The 26,042-nt window shown below is 40.1% G+C and overlaps 2 protein-coding genes across 2 annotated transcripts in view; one reads left to right on the forward strand and one right to left on the reverse strand.

The window, feature by feature from the left end:
- The window catches only part of LOC145407647 (PCNA-interacting partner-like), a 29,238-nt gene extending 26,991 nt beyond the window's left edge, over window positions 1–2,247 (forward strand). The window contains exon 12 of the mRNA XM_080278519.1: window positions 2,227–2,247. Coding sequence (XP_080134645.1) covers window positions 2,227–2,247 — 21 coding nt within the window. The remainder of the gene's footprint in view (window positions 1–2,226) is intronic.
- Window positions 2,248–2,759: 512 nt separating this feature from the next.
- LOC145407703 (acid sphingomyelinase-like phosphodiesterase 3b) lies at window positions 2,760–25,653 on the reverse strand. Its single transcript, XM_080278568.1, has 7 exons — window positions 25,361–25,653; window positions 20,602–20,812; window positions 19,046–19,193; window positions 18,426–18,566; window positions 13,628–13,753; window positions 4,708–4,888; window positions 2,760–4,408 (listed from the first exon to the last, which is right to left on the reverse strand). The coding sequence occupies exons 1-7, from the start codon at window positions 25,473–25,475 to the stop codon at window positions 3,666–3,668; spliced, it is 1,665 nt and encodes a 554-aa protein (XP_080134694.1). The 5' UTR covers window positions 25,476–25,653; the 3' UTR covers window positions 2,760–3,665.
- Window positions 25,654–26,042: the final 389 nt, after the last annotated feature.

Genomic DNA, 26,042 nt, shown 5'->3' on the forward strand with positions numbered 1-26,042 from the left:
TTTAAGAGCAACACTATATCCACTCATTCGATGTAGTGCCGCTCTTGGGTGACCGCCCTTTCAGAAATCACAGCCTGGCCAAGCCTACCTTAAATGTACTTAGAACACTTACTTTAGGCTACAGCTGGGTAAAATCATTAACAAAGCCTATTTTATAATAAAGTGTTGAATATCTCAAGTTATTGAACGCAGTACTGAGATCGTTGATTGCGAAAGTCCAAGTTCACATGCGATGGCCATTACTGGCTTTCCACCTTCATGCTCAGCAGTTATATTGCATTTCATCTCAAGAGTAATTGCCTTCCTCTTCTTTCTATCACCATAACAGGAGAGACAGATGGGCATTTCATAGACATGATAGATCACAAAACACAACATAGGTACAGGGAGGTATAAAAAATAAAAACACTGGTAACACAGAACACTGTAGAATAGGTCACTTACTCTGGCAAGCACGAGGCAGAGTAGGAGGTTCTGGCCCAGAACAATTCCTCACCAAGACAATTCCCCATTAGAAGGCTGAGATTCTCAGACTTGTATGTTTATATACACGTCACGTGTAGGCTATTCGTATAATTTTAATGTACTGTATATTGATTGTACACTTAAAGTTGTCAGACAGTTAAATAAATGCTAATGTCTCATATGTAGCCTAATGTTAAACAATGAAGTGAAAGTTATCGCACATTGCCTGATTCGCATTTCAATATTATATTTTTTCCATTAATACTGACCATTTGATGCCACATTTTACATATATAACACAAGCAGTAAACCATCATCACTTTTATAACTCATATAACTAAAAAACTAGTACAGTATACATGTTTAGTAAACTGGTATGCAAATACAGTAAATGATGGGGAATCTTCATGACAGGGAATTGTCCCTGAACCTACTGGCTTGCCGCCTTCATGTTGGGCATACAGGCTTGCCGCCTTCATGTTGGGCATACAGGCTTGCCGCCTTCATGTTGGGCATACAGGCTTGCCGCCTTCATGTTGGGCATACAGGCTTGCCACCTTCATGTTGGGCATACAGGCTTGCCGCCTTCATGTTGGGCATACAGGCTTGCCGCCTTCATGTTGGGCATACAGGCTTGCCGCCTTCATGTTGGGCATACAGGCTTGCTGCTTTCATGTTGGGCAACTGAGTTTCATCTCCAGAGTAATTGCCTTCCTCTTGTTTTCACCAGTAACAGGAGACAGATGGGCATTTCGAAGACATATGGATGCACAAAACACAATGCTGATACAGATTATTAAAAAAAAAAAAAACTAGCATCACAGAACACTGTAGAGCAGGGCTGTTCAAGTGCTCCAGGAGTAGGGCCGGATTATGTAACTCAGATTGAAAGAATGGCCATACATTTTGTCCTCTATCTAAACACATACATAGAACGAAACGAAACTTTTTTGAATGTGCTTATACATTTTCTGCTAAGCACATAAGTAACAAAGCAAAAAAAATCATAAGTTTCTATTTTATGTCAGATTCTTTATTTGCATTCTTCCAAGTCTGTCAAAGGGCCAATGAAAACGACATAAGGACTGGGGGACCACCAGTTGAATAGCCCTGCTGTAGAGCATCAGAGCACTGACCGTTTATGCTAATGATTGCCTGGGCAGACTGGGACTCGGCTCACTGCCACTTCATCATACAGCATATTGCTTGCCCCAGAAAAGATCATAATTCAAATTTTAAAGTACAGTGCAATTTCTGCATTCGTAAAGTAAAAAAATCGTTCGTCGCCCATTCGTAAGTAGGAGACCCTGTACAGCTCAAGATATACCTTTCGATGTGGAGTTAGAAACGGCCTTCATTAACCCTATCATTACCAGCAGGCTGTCCTAATAAGAACAAAATGGCATCATCTGCTTCACAGCATAAAATCCTTGCTAAAATATGAGCTTATATTATTGTCACATGTTCATTTTTCAATTAATCTTAGTTTTTTTTTTTTATTAGAACCATATATAGTACAGTTAGGTCCCAGGGTACGACAGACGCGACCTACGACAATTTGAGGTTACGAGTCCACTACATAGAAATTTAAAAAATTAAGAAGTAAACATAAAGTGTGGGTTTTAGAATAAAGTATTGCTGTCTGCTGTGAGATGTCTCTGGTGTTTTCCCGCCTCACGCTTGACTGCCACCAGTCGGTCTCAGTCTCACCACAACAGCCATCTAAGACGCAGTTACCATGATTATTGTGTTTTTTTGCAGTCCCGATTCAGTGATGCCTAAGAGAAAGCTTTCTAGTGACAATAATGATTCCAATAAATGAAAAACCATCATGTTATACAAAACAAGTGGACATCAGCCACTAAGGGAGAAAAGGCATCAGTGATTGGGCATGCATTGGGGATGAGTCAGACAATTGTGGCTAAGAATACCAGCTTCACCCCCAGAGCGAACCTCAGGTTCATCCCCGGACTCCCCTGATGCAGTGTCTTCCCGAACACCGTCCCAGTCAAGCTGATATTGTCAGAAGGTATTTGTTAACATAAGAGTTATCATAAGAGTATTATATGATGTATGGTTGAAAAGTCCACTTATGCATTGATGTAAGGTATAAATGTTTGTTTTAGTAAGAAACTTGAGTTACGTACAAAATCGACACGACATGTCTCAGGAACAGAACTCTGATGTAATCCGGGTCCTTCCTGTAGTAATTGACCATAAGAATTTTAAGCCATGCCAAGAAAGGTCCATGTAAAATGTGGAATAATTATTCTAAGTAGCAGATTTAACTCATTCACTGATATTGGTATTCATGTACAACTTTCCAAGCTACTACCATTAACATCCATTTGGCAGACCTCCGACAAAAACCATGAGTAGATGAGATTGAGCAATCAAGGTTGAAGGCTATCTCTGTGATCTCTCAGTTCTTCCTTCCATACCCTATTTAATCAGTGTAATGATGTTCCCTACATTTGCATTTTGGGGAATAATGTTCTCAGCCATGTCAACTGGAAAAACTTGATACATGGACTCCTTCTTATTGGGTTAAATTATTCAGCAGTGTGATGCTGTTCTTCTTTTAAGTGTATTCTAAATGTAGCTATTTCTTAACTAAAGAGCAGAACTTCTTTATATTGCATGAGGACAACATCAAACTCAGTCATTTTCTTAGTTCCCTTATTATTGAATACACAAGTGGTTTACAACACAGAGGTAATTACAGCACAACAGTATTCCAATACTAAGCAGGTGGGTGAGTACAGAGTCAAATATTTGTGTGTGTGTTAGTGCAGATGTATAAGGTGTGTTCAGCAGTCTGTTACAGCAGTAATGAGTGAATGAGTTTATTCCAGAGTAGCTACTACTGAGACAGCTGTGATAACCTAAGAGCATGTTAGCAATTTCTTGTTGGTACTGTATCTTATGTTCTCCCTAATGTGAGAAAAACTCTGCCATGGCAGGTCAGTAACTAAAAATTATTAATGTTCATATTTACATTAAAATTTATATAATAATAATTAATGCCCATTTTAAATTATTAAAATAATAAAGGTACAGTGATACCTAAGCAAGCTGGTTATACCTCTGCCTCTGTCTATGGCAGGTCAGTGACTAAAAATTATTTATGTTCATATTTACATTAAAATTTATAAATTAATAATAAATGCAATTTTAAAATATTAAAGGCATAGCAATACCTAAGCAAGCTGGTTATATCGCTGCCTCTGTCTACGCCAGGTAAAATCACAGATGGGCAAGTGTCCATCCCCTGGTGCCCTGTGGTTCCTTAGCACCAGCAGTACCAGCATGACAGCCACAGTTACAGCCAGTGACATCATCAAAGTCATGCTAATGGCAACTATGGCAATGATCATGTTGGAATATCTAGTAGAGGGGAGATGGAAAGTTCCTCCTTCTAATGGACTGTTGTGCTCCTTTAATTCTTCATTTGACTTAGATTTCAGACAAAGCTCCATATCTTTTATGTGTAGGCTGGTGATGGCACAGAGCTGGGTTCTCTTGCATTTAGAATCACACGTGCCATCATCATATCCTGCCGAGTTTCTAATATAATAAGTCTGAAATAGTGTATCATTCTCTTCCATTTTCTTATGTAACTCTGCCATGTTGTTAAAGTCAAGAGATGTCAGACCATATGCTTGCCTTGCCTGGTAGTAAAGCTCCCATGGAGTGATACTTATATTAGTGGTTGTACCAGAATTTTTACTGATTTTAGTATTTTGATTCATTCCATTATCATCATCATGCAGGGTGCTATTCACCTTACTAAGATTCAGATGGTACTGATTATAGTCAAGAAGTGTCGACTGGTTGTAGAGATAATGACGGAGGGAAGGGTTGATGGCTGTTCCACCAGCAACAGTAGAGGGGAACCATGGAGTGACAGAAGGGGCTAAGAAGCCAACACTTTGTTGCCCGGCTGGAAAAAAAGAAAATGTAACTTTATTTTTATGTACTGTATTGCATTATATAGATGAAACCCAAACTGTTCTAAATTTATATATATCCAGGTATTATTAGATATTACAATAAATTAAACCATTACCTGGGAACAGGAGGGAAAGAAAACTAGTCCTTTTGTATTCCAAGCATGTCATAAAAGGCAATTAACCTGTGGATTGAGCAAAATGCTGATGATGACTGATTATAATTCTGACATCAGCTTCATGATCAGATATCTCGCACCTAACTTCATAGCTAGTCTTCTCCTAGACTTACCGACAGATGATGAGAAAAGCCTGAAGCTGTCAGTGTGTTCATGTCCATATATCTGGGCCATGACAACATCTCCATATTCAAAGATCAGATCTACATAAGCAGCATTATATGTGGCATTGAAGAAGGGAATAGCTGCAAACCTCTCAAAGTAGCCAGGAGGGGCATGAGCAGCAATAATCACCTGGGGGGGGAAAAAAAAAATAATGCTCTTACTGCGAAATATACATAAGAGAAATAATATGCACTGCTCAATACGTACATATACCAGTATATGATTTTTAAAATATGTCTATCTATCTATCTATATACCTAGGCTGCTTCCCCCAAGGAAAGGGAGGTAGCCGAGACAGGACGACTCACTCTCCATTTACTCATCCATTCAAACCAACTGAAGTATGAGTAAATGCAGATGTTGCAAAAGCATTGTACTGTATCTACATCACTGTACATAAGCAATGGACTTCAACCTAACCCCTAATGGACAGTTGGGAAACAATTTTTATTCTGGCTAACAATTTTTCAGCTGAGGTACCAAGCCAACGGAGTTGCAATCTTTCATTATTTCAACCTGGTGACAGATAAGATGCAGTCAGTTTGTCTCTGATGGAGCTTCTTAGTTGACATCAGGAACAGTGCTACAAAAACCATGTTATGGGAGATACTGAGCCTGTGGTGAAAAATGGCTTATGGTTGACATCGTCCCCAGAGTCACTCCTAATAATACCCCTAGCCTGTCTTAAACATCTCAGATAGACTTAAATATGATAAACAAACTGTACTGTAATAAACCAATAGTGTGGTAGTAGACCATACCATCACCCCACATTACCCAGACCACACCATCACTCCATACTATTGCCCAGACCACACCACACAATACCATCACTCAACACCAGCAAGTCTTTAAGTAGTCACATGGCCCATGCTGTAACCAGGGTAGAAATCATCCGGACCTCCTTTCCCACCCAAGGGCAGGGTGAGGAGTAGCAATGTCCAGATAGCACAAACTTGCCCAATCCAAATAGGCCACACTTCCATTCATTCATCATTCAAGCCCCTGGAATCCTGGCTCTACCGGATCCGCCAAAAACATTCACCACATTCTGCAGTTTCACCCAAACATATCTGACTGAGTCAATCTGGACGCTGCCATGCTCACGAGGGGTGCCAAAATCCCTGATCATGCACTTCTCCTCACAACATTCATCCAGCCAGGTCCATCTCTTGTCAGTTCCCTAGCCTCACCGACTTCCAAATCTCTCTTCCTCAAACACTCATCCACCACATCTTTCCACCTTCTCCTTGGCCTACCTCACCTCCTCCCTCCTTCAAATTCGCTCAGGTAAACCTTTTTCACCACTCTGTTGTTATCCATTCTTTCCACATGACCATACCATCTCAGGACACTTCGATTCTGGTGTCCACCGACTTCCTCACTCCACACCTTTCACGAATCACATTATTTTGTATCCTATCCACCCTCTGTACTCCACATACATTCCTCAGCAGTCCCATCTCCACTGCTCTTGACTTTTCACTTTCATGCCACACCACAGTCTCACACCCATATGTTAAAGCTGGCACTAACATTCCCTCATGTAAGCCTCGTACAGCTGCAACGCTCAAGCCTCTGTTTCTTATCAAGGCCTTCATTGCACCAGCTACTTTTCTTCCTTGTGTCACGCTACTTTCTACTTCTTTTGCACATTTTCCTCTCTTTTCTATCAACTGTACCCAAGTATTTGAACTCTCTCACCAATTCCTGTCTCTCTCCATTCACTGTGATGTCACACTGGGAGTCACTTTCTCTCTCAATAACCATCACTTTACTCTTCTCTACATTTATTCTCAAGGCACGACGCTCACAGACATCAGCAAAACTCTGCACTAGCCTACTAAGTTCTTGTCCGGTACTTGCAAGCAGTACTGCATCATCACCATACAACAAATTTGAGATATTCCATCTATCACCATTCATTACCAATGCCATCCCTCTTTACTCATGTTTTTACTCAAGTTTTTACTTCTCTCATCACCCCATCCATATATATATTGAACAACCATGGGGACATCACACAACCTTGTCGTACGCCCACGCGGATCGTGAACCATTCACATAGATGCCCATTAACCCTTACACATGCTTCCCTACCATCATAAAAACTCTTGACAGCACCTAGCAGCTTACCATCTACACCATACATGTGCAAAACTTTCCACAATCCCTCTCTGTCTACTTTGTCGTATGCTTTCTCCAGGTCCATAAATGCCATAAACACCTTATGGTTCTTCTCACAAACTTTATCTGCTATCTGTCTCACTGCAAATACTTGATCCACACATCCTCTGCCACTCCTAAAGCCACCCTGTTCATCACTCACTAGGACTTCTGATATCTTGCTTACTTTCTGTATAAAAATTCTTCCAAATGCCTTCCCGACCACACTCAATAAACTTATGCCACGATAATTCTTGCACTCACTTTACTCACCTTTTTTTTTGTATAAGGGTACAATCACAGCCTTTCTCCACTCTGCAGGCACAGTTTCACTCATCCATGCCTTCTTACATATCTCCAACAAGCACATCATTCCACTCTCTCCACTACACCTAAGCACCTCTGCAAACACCTCATCAACCCCAGCTGCTTTCCCATTTTTCAGCCGTTTCACTGCGCTCTTCACCTGTGTGAGTGTCACATCTCTTAGCACTCCTTCTCTGTTTTGTTTTTTTCATAAAAATAAAAAACCATGTTTTTTAAATAAACCCAAGAAAACTTTTTTGGTTTTAATGGTTTCTTCGGTTTAATGTTTTTCTCTGTACTAATCGTGTTTGATTGTACATGGTATAAATACAATACATATACAGTATACATACATATGTATATGTAGACAGATAGATATATATATATATATATATATATATATATGTATATATATACACAGTAAAAGTTCATTAATCTGAACACGGATAATCCGAAAATCCCAATAATCCGAATTTTTGGCGAAGGCTGACAAAAACTCCAAAAGTAAAAAAAAAATCAAAATTAAAAAATTCAAACTGGTCGCCAAATGCGCCTAAACGCCGAGTGGTGTGGTCATGGATCAGGTAATGCATGGACTGGCAACTCCTTGTAAACAACTGACCACTTTTGGATCTGAAAAGAGGAGCTGAGTGATGATGACATAATGAAAAGTGTCATTAACCCAGACAAGCCAAAGGATGAAAAAGACAAGGAGGAGGAAGAAGTAAAAGAGGCAGTCAAAGTTTCATGGAAGGAAGCTTCTGTATACTCTGACAAACTGGTGCATTTCATTGAACAAAATAATCATTACAAAGGGGCTGAGGTGATCAATTTCCATATCTTGCGAAACAAGTTCTACAAGAAACGTGCGCAGGCTGTCAGGCAGGCTGATATCCGTGACTGGCTGAAGTGCATGAGCAACCAGGCAGGTAAATCCACTGACGACGACCCAAGACCAGCTACACACACTCCAAAGAAGGCACCTCAAGGAACCCTTGAAGAAGCAGGTAGACCTGAGCTGATGCTTGAGGACGATGAGTGAAAGTGACAAAGTGAAATATACTGTACCGTAGGTTTAAGGAATTTTCCACGGTAATACATATTAAGTTTCTGTGCTTTTACAATACTTGCATATTACTGTTAACCCTGGACTTCCTCTCTAACTGGATTTACCTGCCTACAGCTGCTGTTTTCAACACTACGCATTACTGGTGAGTTAAACAACCCATAACATCTCTCTATTTACCAATTACAGTTCGTGTCTTCAGTAATACATTATTAAGTCAAAGGCTTTTCGTCTCATTAACTCTCCTCCTCTTACTGGCTCCCTTCAACCTCTGTCTCCTCGCCGCACTGTTGCATCTTTATCTCTTTCCTATTGTTACTTCCATGGTCACTACTCCTCTGAACTGTCTGCTTGCATCCCTCCACCTCTATGACGGCCGTCTAGCAAGAAACTCTCATCCCTTTTCTGTCCAGCTCTCTAAAGCATGAGTTAACCATTACTCCCAGTCCTTCATTTATACAACAGGTCAACACTGGAACTGTCTCCGTCTGTCTGTATTTCCTACTTCCTATGATTTCCAGTCTTTCAAACGCAGTGTGTCCAGGCATCTCGAAATGAACGGATATTGAATTTGGCTTTCTTTTGTATTGGTTTTGTTTTTTCTCTGAAGGAATGGTTTGTGGGCTCCAAGCCTTTGGTTCCTTCTTTCTTGCATTTAAAAAAAAAAGTAAAAAATTTGTGTAATATGTAATGTTAATATGTGCCACATTGTATTATGAATCAATGAAAAGTGATCCATTCAGTAAAATTTCAGTTTAAACATGAAATTAAGTGTCTTAGGGGTCCCACCCCAAAATCAGAAAAATCTGATAATCCAAATGATTCTCGGTCCACTGCCATTCGGATTAATAGACTTTTACTGTATGTATGTATATACAGTATACTGTATATATATATATATATATATTTATCTATTGCCAGATGCCATAATCCCGTAAGGGGTGGCCACTTGACTTTGAATTATTTGTTTTACGGGGAGGGGCACTAACCCTCCACCAACCCACTTGTTGACACATAGGGAGCACATATGGTTTGGTTATATGGTTACCACCCAGCATTGTAAATGGTTTCTTGGCTTACAGGAAACCATTTGGCTTGTCACTCAATGTAATGCCACCGGTAAAGGAAAGAAAAGCAATAAGAAGTGACAGGAAAGGTGGGAGAAGTAGGAAGAGAGGAGGGCAGGCACAGAAAAAGAATGATAAAGGCTAACGAAGAAGTAGGCAGCTCTACATCAAGTGAGTGGATGATGGATGCCACCATATATATCTCATCTCATCTCATCTCATCAGCCGTTTGAGTGTCCACTGCAGGACCGGCCTATCCCTACCGAAGTGGGGACGATACAGCCAATGTATCTCTACCAAGTGGCTTAGGCTGTCTAGTAGAGATTGTATGTAGGGTGAGAAGTGCTTGTAAGTGTAATTGTTGTGTTGTAGTGGCTTTGGATGTGTGTGTAGTCTGTGAACCAAGTGTAATCAGCCCGCGCAAGCCAACTGGGTGCAAGCATACTTTATAGTAAGCGACACTGGTTCAACCACAGCACCCCTTGTGTCCGCCAATGCAGTACGTGGCCGGGTGAACACTCCCAAAGTTTATTACCCTGGCGGGGCGCGAACCCTGGTTCACCCATGTACGAAACGCACACACTACCACTGTACCACAGAGGCTCCACCATATATACTGTATATATATATATATATATATATATGTATATATACTGTATATATATTTATATATATATATACATTCATCCATCATCCAATCCTACGTTGCACCACGAGGAATGTAGGAGCATGGACTTAGGCAAGTTGGTCCTGATATTTAAGATGCGTGTAACCAGTCTCACTCATCCCTGAGTGGCACTGCGTGAGCAGTAACCCCAACCACCCCTTGGATATAAACCTTCACCAGCTCAATCCAACTGGAGCACTGCAATTACCCACTAAACCACCAGGCACCATAATTTGGTTATATAGTTACTACTCAGAGTAGTAAATGGTTTCTTGGTGTACAGGATACCATTCGGCTTGTCACTCAGTGCAGATATATAAAAAAAAACTGTGATTAACTTAGATTATCGAGAATACTGAAGTAAAGTGATTGAGTTACTTATTTTTGGCAAGGAATACTATTTTTTTCCTTAATTTTTGTGTATATTTTTTTCTGTGGAGACAGATTAATACTGGTATATGATTTCTGGCATTTTCAATTAAGTTTGTAAGACTTGCACCAGTTCATCAACTATACGTAGCTAAACAGTACCGTACTGTATTATTCATGCGCAAATAATGGGCATACATAGTCTTGTTTTAAAGTTTGTTGTGTTTCCCCAATTTTGAGAAATGTCTTTTTTCCATAATTAGATCATGAAGTACAGTAGTGGGTATCAACAGCTACTGGTAAATCTGAAATTAATAGCGCTACATCATTTTCAGAAATAGATGCTGGATAAAATGCAATATTTTCCATTACCAGTACCCAGTTTTGATCATTTAATATCTGTAATAATAAAATACAATATGGTTATAAGAATATCAGTCATCCCTTTCCTAAAATGTTAACAAAACCTTCCTTTGTCTAAAAATTCTTGCAGAGGAGGAAAAGAGGAAGAAGTGGCTTGAACAGTTACAGAACGGGGGTTCAACTAATATAAGAACTGAATATACTGAGAGCAAGAAGCATGTAAAAGACTAGTGAAGAGGAAAAAGGAGGTAAATGATGATCTAGGAAGAAAAATGAATGCCAACTACTCTGGAAATAGAAAGATATTCTGGAATGAGGTGCGGAAATGTAGAAGTGACAGTGGAAAGAAACGTGAAATGGGGATGGAATAAGGACCAATTGGAAAGAATATTTTGAAAGCTTGATGAATGAGACTAGAGAAAGCACAGTGGCTGTAAACATGATTGGTTCTGGCGGTGTGCAGAGAAGGAATGGGGTGCCAGGAAACGTATCACTTGCACAGGTGAAGAATGCCATGAAGCAGCTGAAAAATGGGAAAACAGCTGGGGTTGATGAGGTGTATGTAGAGATGATTAGTGTTGTGAAGAAAGTGGAATGAAGTGCTTCTTGGAGATATGTAAGAAGGCATGGATGAGTGAAATTGTGCCAGCAGAGTGGAAAAAGGCTGTGATTGTGCCCCTGTACAAAAATAAAGGTAAGCGAAGTGAGTGCATGAATTATTGTAAAGTTTAATGAGTGTTGTAGGGAAGGTACTGTATATGGAAGAAGCATTATAGAAAAAGTAAGATATATATCAGAGGTCCTAGTGAGTGATGAACAGGGTGGCTTTAGGAGTGGCAGAGGATGTGTGGATTAAATATTTGCAGCGAGACATTGCGGAGACAGCTTGTGAAAAGGACTATAAGGTGTTTATGGCATTTATGGGTCTGGAAAAAGCATACGACAAAGTAGGGGAAGAATGATTGTGGAAGGTTCTATGCATGTACAGTATAGATGGCTGCTGTCAAGAGTTTTAAGGATGGTAGTGAGGCATGTGTAAGGGTAAATGGGCATCCAAGTTAATGGGTTCACAATCAATGTGCGCATGTGACAAGGTTGTGTGATGTCCCCATGGTTGTTCAATATATATAAATACGAGTAGATGGGGTGATGAGAAAAGTAAAAACATGAGTAATGGAGAGAGGGATGGCGATGGTAATGAATGGTGATGGATGGAATATCTCAAATTTGTTGTATGCTGATGATGCAATGCTATTTGCAAATACCGGACAAGAGCTTGGTAGACTAGTGTAGAGTTTTGCTGATGTCTGTGAGTGTACTGCCTTGAAAGTAAATGCAGAAAAGAGTACAGTGTGGTAATCGAGAAGAAGATGACTCCCAGTGTGAAGTTACAGAGAATCGAGAGAGACTGGAAATGGTGGGACAGTTCAAATACCTGGGTACAGTGATAGAAAACAAAAGAAAATGTGTAAAAGAAGTGGAAAGTAGAGTGACACAAGGAAGGAAGGTAGCTGGTGCTATGAAGACTTTCATATGAAACTGAGGCTTGAGTGTTGCAGCTGCACGAGGCTTACATGAAGGAGTGTTAGTGTTAAATTTTAACATATGGATGCGAGACTACGGTGTGGCATGAAAGCAAAAAGTCAAGAGTGACAGCAGTGGAGATGGAACTGCTGAGGAATGTATGTGAGGTACAGAGAGTGGATAGGATATGGAATAATGTGATTCCTGAAAGATGCGGAGCGAGGAAGTCTGTGGACACCAGAACCGAGACGAGTGTACTGAGATGGTATGGTCATGCGGAGGGAATGGCTAACCATAGAGTGGTGAAAAAGGTATATCTATGCAAATCTGAAAGAGGGAGGAGGCGAGGTAGGCCAAGGAGAAGGTGGAGAGATTTGGTGAACGAGTGCGTGGGGATGAGAGGTATGGAAGTCGGTGAGGCTAGGGGACTAACAAGAGATCGGGACAGCTGGACAAATGTTGTGAGAAGTGCATGATCAGGGATTTAGCACTATTTTTTAACATGATAATGTTCGGATTGACCCTATCGGATACATTTATGTGAAGTTACATAATGTGAAAGTTTGTGGAATATCAGATAGAGCTAGGATTCCGAGGGCTTGAATGATGAGTGAATGAAAGCGTGGCCCATTGGAGTGGGCAAACTTTGCCTGTCTGGACAATGCTACTCCTCACCCTGTCCTAGGGTGGGAAAGGAGGTCTGGATGATGATGATTATGAACAATAAATATAATGTTATATTATCCTGAAATTTCCTGAATCATATTCAAAGTTAAAAAATCTGACAGATATTAAAAAAAACAGAGCCTCCCAAAACCACAGAGTTTATTATATTTGGAAAAAAAAAAAAAAAATAAGTTTAAACCAATCCACCCTGGCTGTAACAGATAATGCCATATTTGACCATGTTGGCCCACATCCCACACTGTGGTAAACAACCATGCTGTGATAATTTTAGGACTAAAGTGCCTACTGCATTATAGGCACTCAGCACTGTGGAACAGTGCACTGTAGGTAAGCTGACAGTACTTGGAATCTACTCTTGCAACCTTCAACATGTCTGAGCAGAAAGATGCCCTATACTTAAAAGAGCTAATCTACCAGTCCATTACCATACTAAGCTTGTATTAAACTGTGTGTAAGACAACAATGAAACAGCCATTTCTTTAGCAAAAAGTATATGTTTGAAATACTAAAGCTTTGGTGCTGTACACAATCTACAAATGATAATTTCTAAGTGTTATATAACTAATTCAAGACTTAGAAAACTGTGCTTCTACTTCATAGCAAATGATGGCACAATACTGTATGATGAACTATATCAACTAGCTTTGGCTCACCTTGGACTGCCTGTCTCTTGCCTGCTGCAGCTTCTTCTTTAGCCATGCAAACTGCCCACAGGGATCAGCTGCTCCTATTCCAAGTTTATTGAAAGCGTAGTACAAGTTGGTGTTGACCACTAGCACCTGGAAATGAACGGGGCACTTCACCAAAGTTGCACAGTCCTATGGTGGAACAGGGGCACAGACAAACATAGAAATAAAAAAGTACAGAGAGAAGAAAAAGCCGATACACATAAATACAATATACACCACAAAAGATTCTGGCAATGCATGGAAACAGACTAGCCTGATAACCCAAGGCACTCTTTTTCAAAACAAGACAAGTGATATTAAAGACCAAGGAAAGCTCAGGCTGTTTCACAAGGCATTATACTGGCGACAAGAAGGGTAAATATGAATGATGGTGATGCAGGTATTCAAGCTGTTTTCTTAAAACCAACGTTCTTAACCAAAGTAATTTTAGTAGTGGTAGGTGGAGGCACTCATCATCCACTCATTCGATGTAGTGCTGCTTTGAGTGTCTGCCTTTTCCTCTCTTCCAGCCTTCCTCTTCTGTTCTTCTTTCCTTCATTTGCTCCTCTTTCTTCTGCCTATGGGTGACTTTACATTTCCTCTTCTGTCTTTCTTTCTTTCATTCTTTCTTCTTCCTTCTGCCTAAGGGCAACTCTACACTGAGTGACAAGCCAAATGGTTTCCTGTACACTAGGAAATGATTACTATGCTGGTGGTTTAGCAGGTAATTAAGGTGTTCCAATCAGATTAGGCCTGTGTAGGTTTATATCCAAGTGGTGGTTGGGGTTTATTGCTCACATAATGCCACTCAGGGATGAGTGAGGCTGGTTACTCTCACCCTAAATGTTAGGACCAACTTGCGTAGCCTAGGTTCCTATGCTCCTTATGGAGTGACATAGGATTGGACAATGGAAGGATGAAATGGATGGTCAATTTAATTCAGTCAATCCCCATTCCGTTATCTGGAATTTTCCGCTAAATCAAGTTCCGTAACCATGGCTGAATATAAAGGAAATTTTTCTGGTATTTTGGGCTATTTTCTGTTAAATCCTTGAAGGCAACCCAAATCTGGCAAACTATGCTCATTCTCAATGCTACACATAGCAGTCTGAACCCATAATTAATACCCCCAGAAATGCGTTACACTATTGTGTATGGAATATCCTTAACAGAATTATGCCCAATTTAACACATTTTCCCTTTAATAGGGCAAAAATGCAAGAAAAAAATAATTATGTTATCTCAGGCTTCTGCTTAATTGGTGTTCGTTAAATCGACCAAAGAAATAAAAGGAACAGGCAAAATACCAATATAACTACTCCGCAATGTTAAATAAAGCCACCTGAACAACACCCTCAACAGTGTGTTTACTGCTGATCCCGCTGACTGAACATGCCAGTGCGTCAAACATACTCATACGGTATGTACACAATTTAATTACCATACATTTACGAGATGCAGAGGGTGCTCGATTGTCTGGTGGAGGAAGGAGAAAAAGTGGGATTGGTAATAAATTGTGGAAAGACTGAAATTATTAATATGAACGTGGAGAACCAAATCGATTGTGTAATTGGGAATAATGTGGTGAAGAATGTAGAAAACTTTAAATACCTGGGAACGATTGTATCATCTAATGGATCATTAAACAATGAAACTGAGGAGAGGATCAGACAGGCTTGGCGTGCTGTTGGAATGTTGAAATCTGTTTGGAATAATAATATGCTTTCGGTACATACTAAAGTGAAAATTTACAAGTCCATGGTTAGACCCATTTTAATTTACGGGCATGAGTCATGGTACAGTACAATTGCAACAGATCAGAAAGTATTAGGATTTGAGAATAAAATACTGAGAAGGATTCTTGGGGTAAAGTGGCAAGACAGAGTTACAAATGAAAGAGTAAGGGATATTAAGAGAGTGGAACCAGTTAATGAATATGTGAGACTGTCTCGCCGGAAGTGGCTGGGGCACATATACAGAAAAGAAGGTTGTTTAATACAGGATGTGCCAGAGTGGATTGCTAGAGGAAGAAGAGGTCAAGGTAGGCCGAGGGAAACCTGGTTGAGGACAATGAAAAAAGTAGCAGGAGAGGAGTGTTGGTGGGACCTGAAGGAGATGGCAAGAGACAAATATTGGTGGAGAGAGTTCATTGAGACCCTATGCATCCCATGGGGTGCCACAGGAAATGATTGATTGACTGATTGACATTTAGGTGGATACCTATCTAGAAAAGCGTGTCACCTAACTAGGGGGGCTTTGCCCCCTGCCCCCCCCAATTAGCAGTAGAAACCTAACTGGGGGACTTTGCCCCCAGGTCCAATGATTATAACCTACCTAATAGCATGCAAGATAAAATGTGCACTGCATTAAACTCACGCCAAAACAGTATTGTGCATTAAAAGCGTTTGTTAATCATGGCGCAATCGTCACAAAACCATGCCATGACGAAGGTAGGTGTGATCATAAAGAAATCTTTATATGCATCATACAAGAGACATCCATTAAAATATGATACACGTTAGTAAAATGGTGCTCAGCAATTAAATTTAATATAACTTCATATTCAGTACCATATAAGATATGCACAGTTATCACATACAAAAATGGAGCCTCCTGTTTACGAACATTTTTAAAAAACAACATTTAAAGAAAGTCCACTATATATGCTAATCTATAATAAATGATAATGGATCCTGTCATCATTTCATTCCAACTGGAAATTTGGAAATACTGCATCACTGTCCTACATAATTAATCTATCTATCTATTGCCAGTTGCCTTAATCCCATATGGGGTGACCACAAACAAATCACCTCCATGGCACCCTGTACTCCACCATTTCACTGCCCTGCTCCCAGCTCACACCCTCCTCTCTCATATACCTTTCCACTCCATCCCTCCATCTCATCCTTGGCCTCCCCTCCACCTCACTCATATACACTCTCCTTGTCAGCCTCTTGCTCTCCATCCTCTCCACATGGCCAAACCACCTCAATGTGTTTCTCCTAATGCTTCCTATCACATCCCATTCACCCCACAACACTCCTTCACTTCCTCATTTGTCAATCTGTCTCTCCATGTGATGCCACAAGCTCCTCTCAATTCATTGCCACTGCTCTCACTCTTGACTTGCGTCCCTCCAACAAGGTCCACGTTTCACTTCCATACGTTAGAGTTGGTATCACAATACTGTCATGCAGTAACTTTTTCACTTCCATGCTCACTTCCCTATTTCTTATCACTGCTGTCAAAGAACCAGCAACCTTTCTTCCTTGTTGTATTTTTTAAATCACTTCACCCTCTAAACTTCCATCCTTACTCATCACACTACCCAAGTAGCCTACTTAAATGCACACACATTTTCCATTTCCTCCTCATCCAACCTCACTGTACATTCAACAACTTCATTTCTCCCGAAGACCATAACTTTACATTCATTCCTTCATCATCCAGTCCTATGTTGCCCCATGCCAAGTGTAGGAGCCCGGGACTAGGCAAGTTGGTCCTGACATTTAAAATGAGAGTGACCAGCCTCACTCAACCTCAAGTCGCATTACGTGAGCGATAAACCCCAACCATCCCTTGGATATAAACTTTCACTGGCTCAATCCGATTGGCGCTCTGCAATTACCCACTAAACCACCAGGTGCCAAATTTTGGTTATATGGTTACCACCCAGCACATTAAATGGTTTCCTGGTGTACAGGAAAACCATTTGGCTAGTCACTCAGTGTAAAGTCACCCAGAGGCAGAAGGAAGAGAAAAAAATGAAGGAAAGAAAGACAAAAGAGGGAGTGTAGAGTCACCTGGAGGCAGAAGGATGAGGAAAGAATGAAGGAAAGAAAGACAGAAGAGGATGGAAGGAAAGAAGGATGGAGGAGAGGAATGGGCAGACACCCAAGTGCAGCACTACATTGGGTGAGTGGATGGTGAGCTCCCCCACCTACCATGCATAACTTTACTCTTCCCTGTATTCATCTTTAGATTCCATTTCTTACATAATCTCCCAAACTCATTCACCAAGCCTTGCAGCTCCCCTTCGTCTTAACAACACAGTATCACCTGCAAACAACTGTACAGGGAGTTTCCACCCACTGTCCTCTCTCATTAGGGCTGCTCCAACATCCACTGCTCTACCTTGTACCTCTTTTGTAACCCCATCCATATACAGACTGAACAACCATGGAGACATGGCACATCCCTGTTTCAATTCAACCTTCAAATAGAAAAATTCACTCAGTTCATTGTCCACATGCACTGCAGCCTTAGGAGATACTCTTCACGGCATTCGACAACTTCCCATTTACTCCATATATTCCTAATACCTTCCACAATCCTTGTCTATCCACCCTGTCAATGCAGCCACTCCTTATCTCTCCGAATCTAGGATGATATCTCCCTTTCACCACTTCTAATGTCTGTCTGGTGTAAACAACTTGAAGCCATTTCCAATGGTGCCTCCATATTGAGAGAGCGGAGAAAGAAAGCTGAACAATTCATACATCTGAGAGTCAGCATGAAAGAAGATTGGTTGAAAGAATACTAATGTGTTCTGAAAAAGCAGCATGGAGACTCATGTTAAGCCATCCCACTTAGAGAAAGTTCCAAGGAGGGACCAATGTATCTGCTGGTCTGGAGAGATGCGCAAGAAAAACAGATAAATGTGGAAAATTGGAAACTGTAAAAGATAAAGCTTCATAATTACAACATTTATGCCCATGTACAGTATACAGATATTACACAGTCAAGAGAAATGCTAGCTTACAGAAATTATTACACTCACAGTAATGTTAGATGGGAGGTCATATCCATAGTATCCTCCTACTTTAAACTCCTCTTGAGCACTTTCTGACAACACAGTGGACCAGCTTCCCTTAGTTAAGTACTGACCATAAAACTCTTCTCCTGCTACAGGGTAAAAGTCCTGAAATATAACATAGCTTGTTAAGAACACAACATCCCTATCAAAATTAACTTCAGAACAATTCAGATAACAAATGAACACAGAAATCTAAAATAAACATCAACCATGCTTGCACATGTAGGCTGTGGTTCACCTTTTGACAGCTCTCCAAACTGAATGATCTCTTATTACTTCTTTAGCTAACTCCTCAACCTTAAGACATGAAGATCTGTGAATGGATTCTAGAAAAGAGGCTGATGGTGGAAGCTGTGATACACAGTGAGCAATCTGGATCCCTGCACTTAGGTAACTGATGGAGAAGTATAGGAGCAGATGGAACTGCACTTGGTGTCTGGAATTAAATGAAGTATACAACCAAATTTCAAGGCAGAAAGTGTGGTAAGTAGATAATTTTGACATGTAATTTGCACAGACTTATCTGTGTTAAAAAAAAAAGGCATTGTAATACCACACACTGTACTCACAGTTACAAAACTCACCTTAGGATAAGCATCATGGTTGCCTAAGACAGGCAGTATGGGGACAGTTTCTACGAATGCAGTTCTCAACTCCCCTGTGATATTGGTAATCGTGGAGAATATTACTGAGAAATCTGGCTCAGGGTCATCGGTATGTGGGACATTATCGCTGTAATAGACAAATTATACCTATAAGAACTGGAATGCTGAACTCAAAATATATATATATATATATATATATTTTTCCCACTAGGCTACCTAACAGACTGCACAAAAATCACCAATTTGACTAGTACAATACAGTATAAGCTACCATGTACAGCACAGTGTGGCTGGTAAATAAACGTACATATTTATGTAATGGTACTTTTTTTTTATTAATAGTTATTGCAGTTTGGATCTGTAACTTAATCTTTGATTAATGAATGGCAACAAAATATTCCAAATGTTACAGAGTAGTGTCAGTGTTATCTGAGTGCACAACGTTGACTCTGCATGCCCTGTCAGATTTGATGTTCGTGTCTCATCAGGTGGTAAACACTGAACTGATATGCGGTATACTGTGTACCGATATACTGTATATACTAAATTATTTACCGGTATGCATAGTATTTGTTCCTTCCTACACCAGTTCATTATTAGAATCTTGTACTTTACTTAAATACTGCAATGTCATACCTGCACTACTGTACACAACCAGGGGCGCACCCAGAAATTTTCTAAGGGGGGACCCGTAGTAAGGTGAGGTCAGGTAATCAGATAATCATGGGGAGGTCACATGCAGGTTTAGAGTCAGGTAGCTGCTGGATCATGTGTTACTCTTTGTTTGTACTTGCCAATTTTTCATGTACTGCTGCTATCGAAATAAATATATATAAATTTTTTAAGGACCCAGAGACCTAAGGGGGAGGCTCTGGGCCCCCCCCTGGGTGCACCCCTGTACACAACAGCTATACTGTACTGTGCAGCTATTCATCATCATTAATGCTGTGGCCAATTTTTATTTTTTTCAGTGCACAGTAAATCAGAGAAAAACTGCTTAACCCGTTAACTGCTCTATACAGCCTGGGCTGTTCCGAGTGCGACTGCTCAATACAACCTGGCTGCGCAGGTGAATTTTGAATATAGTGCCATGGAGAACAAGGCCGACCCATACAAGCATGTCTGAGCCTTCAGAACTGAAACCGAAACCGAAAAAGAAAACGAAAACCATACATTCCAATAGGGAATCAGACAATTCAATGTTCATCCATGGCTTTAACAAGGTAAACACTGAGCTAATATTTTGTTACTATATACTTTGGCATGTGTTCTCTCAATTCCTAAGACAAAATTTGGCCTTTGGGAAATTTTACTTTTACCCCTATGTCTGCGCACCACAGATACCTCCTAAAAACCACCATGAGCAGTTAATGGGTTAATAAAGTCCCAGTGCTATCTGTAAAGATAATTTGCCACTTTCCTCCAATTTACAGTAATGTGCCAGCTGTATGGAATAAGCAGTGAAATACTGCAACACATCTCTTACTTGTAGCTAATGTGGAAAGCCTTACAGTACCCATTCCTACTTTACTCACCCTGTCCATAAAATAAAATCTGGTCTGTTATTTATCTTGACCATTGTCTGTATGGCACTCTTGACCAGTGGCCATGGGGAGTCACACGCATAGTTGCCAAACTCACTGTTTTGGTGAGTGAGGGTGTATTTCTTGTGACACATATGGGCTGGGTCGCCATCTACGCTGTACTGTTGATCCCAGTGAATGTCAGTTATCTGCCAAAAAGTTCCTAGAGGGTCAGACAGGAGGATACAATGTTAATAGTTTAATTCTGTCAGCCTATCTGTCTATCTATCTATAACAAGATGCCATAATATTCGAAGGGATGGCTATAAACAAACTGTTTCCATGCCACCTTGTCCTTCGCCATCAGGCTGACCTCTTCCAAACTTAAGCCATCCCTCATGTAGCTATATACCAGCACTTCTCCATCCCAATTCAATACTGTGTTTTTTCATTTCAGTTCAGTCTCACCATGAACAGGGCAAACATCAACCTCCTGCCAGATCTTCATAGTAAACTGGTAGGTAATAATATTGGTTTCGTTTTGGTGAGGTGTGGTATGGACTGCTTAAGACTTATGTTAGATAATGTGGGGTAAAGTTAAGTTAATGCTTCAATATCCTATCCTGGATGTTGTTTGGGTATATATATGCTACTCTGGATATGACATCCAGTGGGGGGAAGAGGGAATTCTTTCTGTCAATGGTTTCCCATTATATTCTTACTAGTGACTAACATTTGACATAGCTACCAGTAAACATTTCCAGCTGAATTACTACAGAATAATTTTCCTCTGATATGACAAAATACAATACCGTAGATTGTTGATACAATGGACTAATTGGGGGAATGCCAGGTCCATGAAGGTTGACAGTCCATCATATCCGAAGATTCCCCACCTCCCCCCAGGGTGGGATTTCATGCATGTTTGAAAATAAATGAGTAATAAAAATGTAAACCAAGGTTGTTCAGCTACTCTGGGAGTAAGGCCACATTATGAAACTCAGATTAACAAAAGGGCCACACATTAGCTATTTGACCTGCCTTTTTTCCCTCTATCTAAACACTTATACACAGAAAGAAATGAGTAATTTGGTAGGTGGTGGCGACCATCATTCACTCACTTGATGTAGTGCAGCCTACTTCTTCCTTAGCCTTTATCATTCTTTTTCTGTGCCTGCCCTCCTCTCTTCCTATTTCTCCCAGCTTTCCTGTCACTACTTATTGCTTTTCTTTCTGTTATAGGTGGCTTTACATTGAGTGATAAGCCAAATGGTTTCCTGTAAACCAAGAAATTATTTACAGCACTGGGTGGTAACCATATAACCAAACCATATGTGCTCCCTACGTGTCAAGTGGGTTGGTGGAAGGTTAGTGCCCTCCCTGTAAAACAAATAACTCAATAGTCAAATGGCCACCCCGTACGGGATTATGGCATCTGGCAATAGATAGATAGATAGATAGATTTGCATTTACATTTTACGCTACCGGGTTTATATTGTACATGAATAAAAAGAAAAATGCAGAACTTTCTGTTTTAAGCTTGTGTATTTATTTTAATTCTTCTGTGTCGGTCAAAGGGCCAAACAAAAATGACTCAAGGGTCGGATTTGGCCCACGGGCTGCCAGTTGAATAGCCTTGATGTAAACTACTGTATACCCATTTTACTCTAACTTGGCCCATAATTTCGCCATTTTGCAGCTTACTTCACATCTTTGTCGTGGCACTTCATGAATAGTAATGGTACAGTACCGGTATTACTATAGACTGTTATTACATGTTGGCCATCATGATGGGGAAAGGGGAATTTCAGGCCAGGCTGGAGAAAAATGGGTATGAAACACATGTACTATACTGCAACTCATTGTGCCCCACTATATAGACAACGTTTGTTATAGATGACAAAAGTTTGGTGGGCTTAACTGCAGTGTGTCATGCATCTCAAAATGAACATACAGTGGTATCTTGAATCTGACTCTCTGTTATTTTGGTTTCATTTTTTCCTGGAGGGAACAATCTTGCACGCTTCTGGTCTTTGGTTCCTTCTTCTTTGCACAGAAAAAAAAATCTATGAAACATACCGTTACGGTAACAAATATCCTGTGAAGGGTCCATTCCATAAGGAAATTTGGAAGACCTGCACCAGTGTGGTAAAACATCCATCAATCAACTTTAAATGTGGGCAAATCCTTGAAGGAACTACAACCATGTTACAGGGGTATGATACTATTTTTTTTTTTTTTAATACAAGAAGGGAACCAAAAGTCAGGAGCCCACAAGATTGTTTCCCAAAACAAGATAGCAGAGAGCCAAATTCAAGATTCGTTCATTTTGAGATGTCTGGACACGATGTGTTTCCATAACTGGAGATCAAAGGCAGTTGGAAATACAGAGGGCAACAGTTCCAATGTTGGCCTGTTGCATGCATGAAGGACTGAGAGTAACGGTTAACTCTTGAATTAGAAAGATGGACAGAAAAGAAGTGAGAATTTGTTGCTAGATGGGTGTGCTATGCGCCCGCCATAGTGGTGGTGGGATGCACGCAGACAGTCCAGAGGAGCAGTGACCTAGGTAATATTGCCAGTTTGGTTCGGTGCTTATTCGGAGGGAATACCTTAGCTACAGCCCCTCCTTTATTGTGTCTTTAATTTTCTTTGTGACAGCTCTTTTCTCTCTTTCATTTTTCAGTTTTTCTCTCTTTTTATACATATCATATATTATCAACTTTGTGTGTTCTCTTTTGTCTTCATTTCCATACACAGTTGTAAGTCACTCAATATATTTTCTTCACATGGATGGGCAAATATTTAATTCCTGTTTTTTATTTCACTGTAAGCAGGGCAGAATAATATAAAATGTTCTAGATTTTCTATTTCATTATCGCATTCTGAGCATTTTATGTCACCATTATTGAATCTATTTCTATCATTTCTACCTATCTATCTATTGCCAGATGCCATAATCCCGTAAAGGGTGGCCATTTGTCTTTGAGTTAATTGTTTTACTGGGAGGGGCACCAACCCTTCACCAACCCACTTGTTGACATGTAGGGAGCATGTATGGTTTGGTTATATGGTTACCACCCAGCGTTGTAAATGGTTACGGCCATTATATTACCGGTACGGTACTGTGACATCTGAAGAAAGCCACTGATGCAGGATGATTGTCATAAAATTTTTCTTCCCTAATCTCTCTCTTATTTTCTTTGTACTGCACTACACTGCTTTTACTTTGTGGTTCAGTCCACCAATTTTTACTGTTCCAGTCACGCACTACTTTCTTTATACTGTCTCTGTTCATTGTCTTCATATTACATTTATTCAATCCTGTCTCTTCTGTTGTCTTCTTAATTTCTGCTATCCACTTATCTTCCTTGAAATTTTGTTTTAATTCTTGAAAGACTCTCCCAACTAGTGTAGCTTCTTTGTTCAGCAGGTAGTTGATGAAAGTCATCTTGGTTTTCTTGAGTTTTGCCTCCATTGCTGTCGCTCCTACTTCTCTCAGGACACATACTGGTGCGTGGTTGGGGGCTCTCAGAATCAGTCTATATACTTTATTCTCTATTCTTTGTAAAGAGTTTGTTTCAGTTTTGTTAAAGTCTATTACATCCGTTCCATGCAGAATAGAGGGCATTGCTACAATTTTCCAGTAAGTCTATCTATCTATCTATTGCCAGACACCATAATCCCATAAGGGGTGGCCATTTGTCTTTGAGTTAGCCTATTTGTTTTACGGGGAGGGGCACTAACCCTCCACCAACCCACTTGCTGACACGTAGGGAACACGTATGGTTTGGTTATATGGTTACCAACCAGCACTGTAAATGGTTTCTTGGCTTACAGGAAACCATTAGGTTTGTCACTCAATGTAAAGCCACCTGTAAAGGAAAGAAAAGCAATAAGAAGTGACAGGAAAGATGGGAGAAATAGGAAGAGAGGAGGACAGGCACAGAAAAAAAAAAAAAAAAATGATAAAGGCTAAGGACGAAGTAGGCAGCACTACATCAAGTGAGTGGATGATGGTGTCACCTATTAATAATCTATTACAGCACTGCAATAACTGATGACATTTGATCTGCTAAGTTCCTAGCTTTGTTTATCATGTTGGTTTTATGTAATTTAAAGCAATCTTTATTATGTTACTCCTAAGTATTGTAATTTATCTGTAACTGATATTCCTGCTACCTCTTCAGGTTTATTTTTCATGTTAAAAATTATTACACTGCTCTTACTGGTATTTCTAATCCATACTTTCTAACCACACTTTCCAAAACTTGAATTCCCCTTTCTGCCTCTTCTACTGACTGAGCTAAACACAGGCCATCGTCAGCAAGGTAGAGTGTACTGTACATGAAAATTGTCATCTCTAAATCCTAATTTGCTGTTATTTAGTAAGTACCACATAGCATATGTGATCAGATTAAATAGTGTGGTAGAAAGGGTGTAACTCTTGTCTTATTCTACTTGTTATTACTACCTCTTTCTCTGTTTCCATATTCCTTTCATTGTCATTAACATACATATAAACTAAGTCAGTGATAAATTTAAATCCTCTCAAGGTTGCCTCTACCTGTAATAAATCAGGATGTTTTATTGGTTTCTGCAGTATTTCTACTTTACTTGGTTTGTATATAATTAATCCTCTTCCCTTTCTATCATTATTAAAAGCTGATTCCCCCCCCAAAAAAAAAATAAAAAAAAATAAAAAAATGTTTCATATACAGTACTGTATTTCACTGGGGGCTAGTAGTAGTGTTAACTCGAAGTCACTTACCTGTACCTAAAGGATGTTCTGGTGACGAACTGACAAGAATGGAACCGTACAGCAACAAGTGGACAATTATAATTTTCGTCATGTCTTGCATCAGGCCTCTTACTTGCGTTGTCATTCAACTGCTCCTGGTTACTTGGTCACCCTGTTTTATCTTCACAACCAATTCGTCTGATAACATTTCGTAGTCAGCTGCAAAAGTAAATTTACAACAGGACCAGTTCCTTAGTTTCTAACTTGCCCAAGTGCTGACGGGGCGCATTTTCTTGCTGCAATGAAGGCATGCTAAGGGCATCCACGATGCAAATGATTTTACTCCCTACCCTAAAAAATGATAGGAGACTTTAGGTCGGTACCGTCCACCAGCACAGTGTTCAGCTGCTGTTGTTGACTTCCTGTACTGAAGTGGCAACACAATAACACATTAAGAAATTGCTCGCTTGCTATTGGCTGAAAACTGAGTGGGCGTAGCTTTCGAGGGATCAGCTGTTTTGTAAAAAAAAAAAAAAAAAAAAAAGGATCAATAATATAAACTGCCTACGAAATATGCTGGTGTTTAAAACTATTAACATCCTAGTTTGCATTGAATATTCAAGCACCGTGACCAATGGTTGAACCTGAGTTGAAGCTGCCGTAATTATAATGTCCATTGTCATGTCAACTTTTATATATGATGCATTCGTGA

This window comes from Coenobita brevimanus, chromosome 74 (assembly GCF_032717465.1).
Source record: "Coenobita brevimanus isolate Jiangsu-jjx chromosome 74, ASM3271746v2, whole genome shotgun sequence".
NCBI lineage: Eukaryota > Metazoa > Arthropoda > Malacostraca > Decapoda > Coenobitidae > Coenobita > Coenobita brevimanus.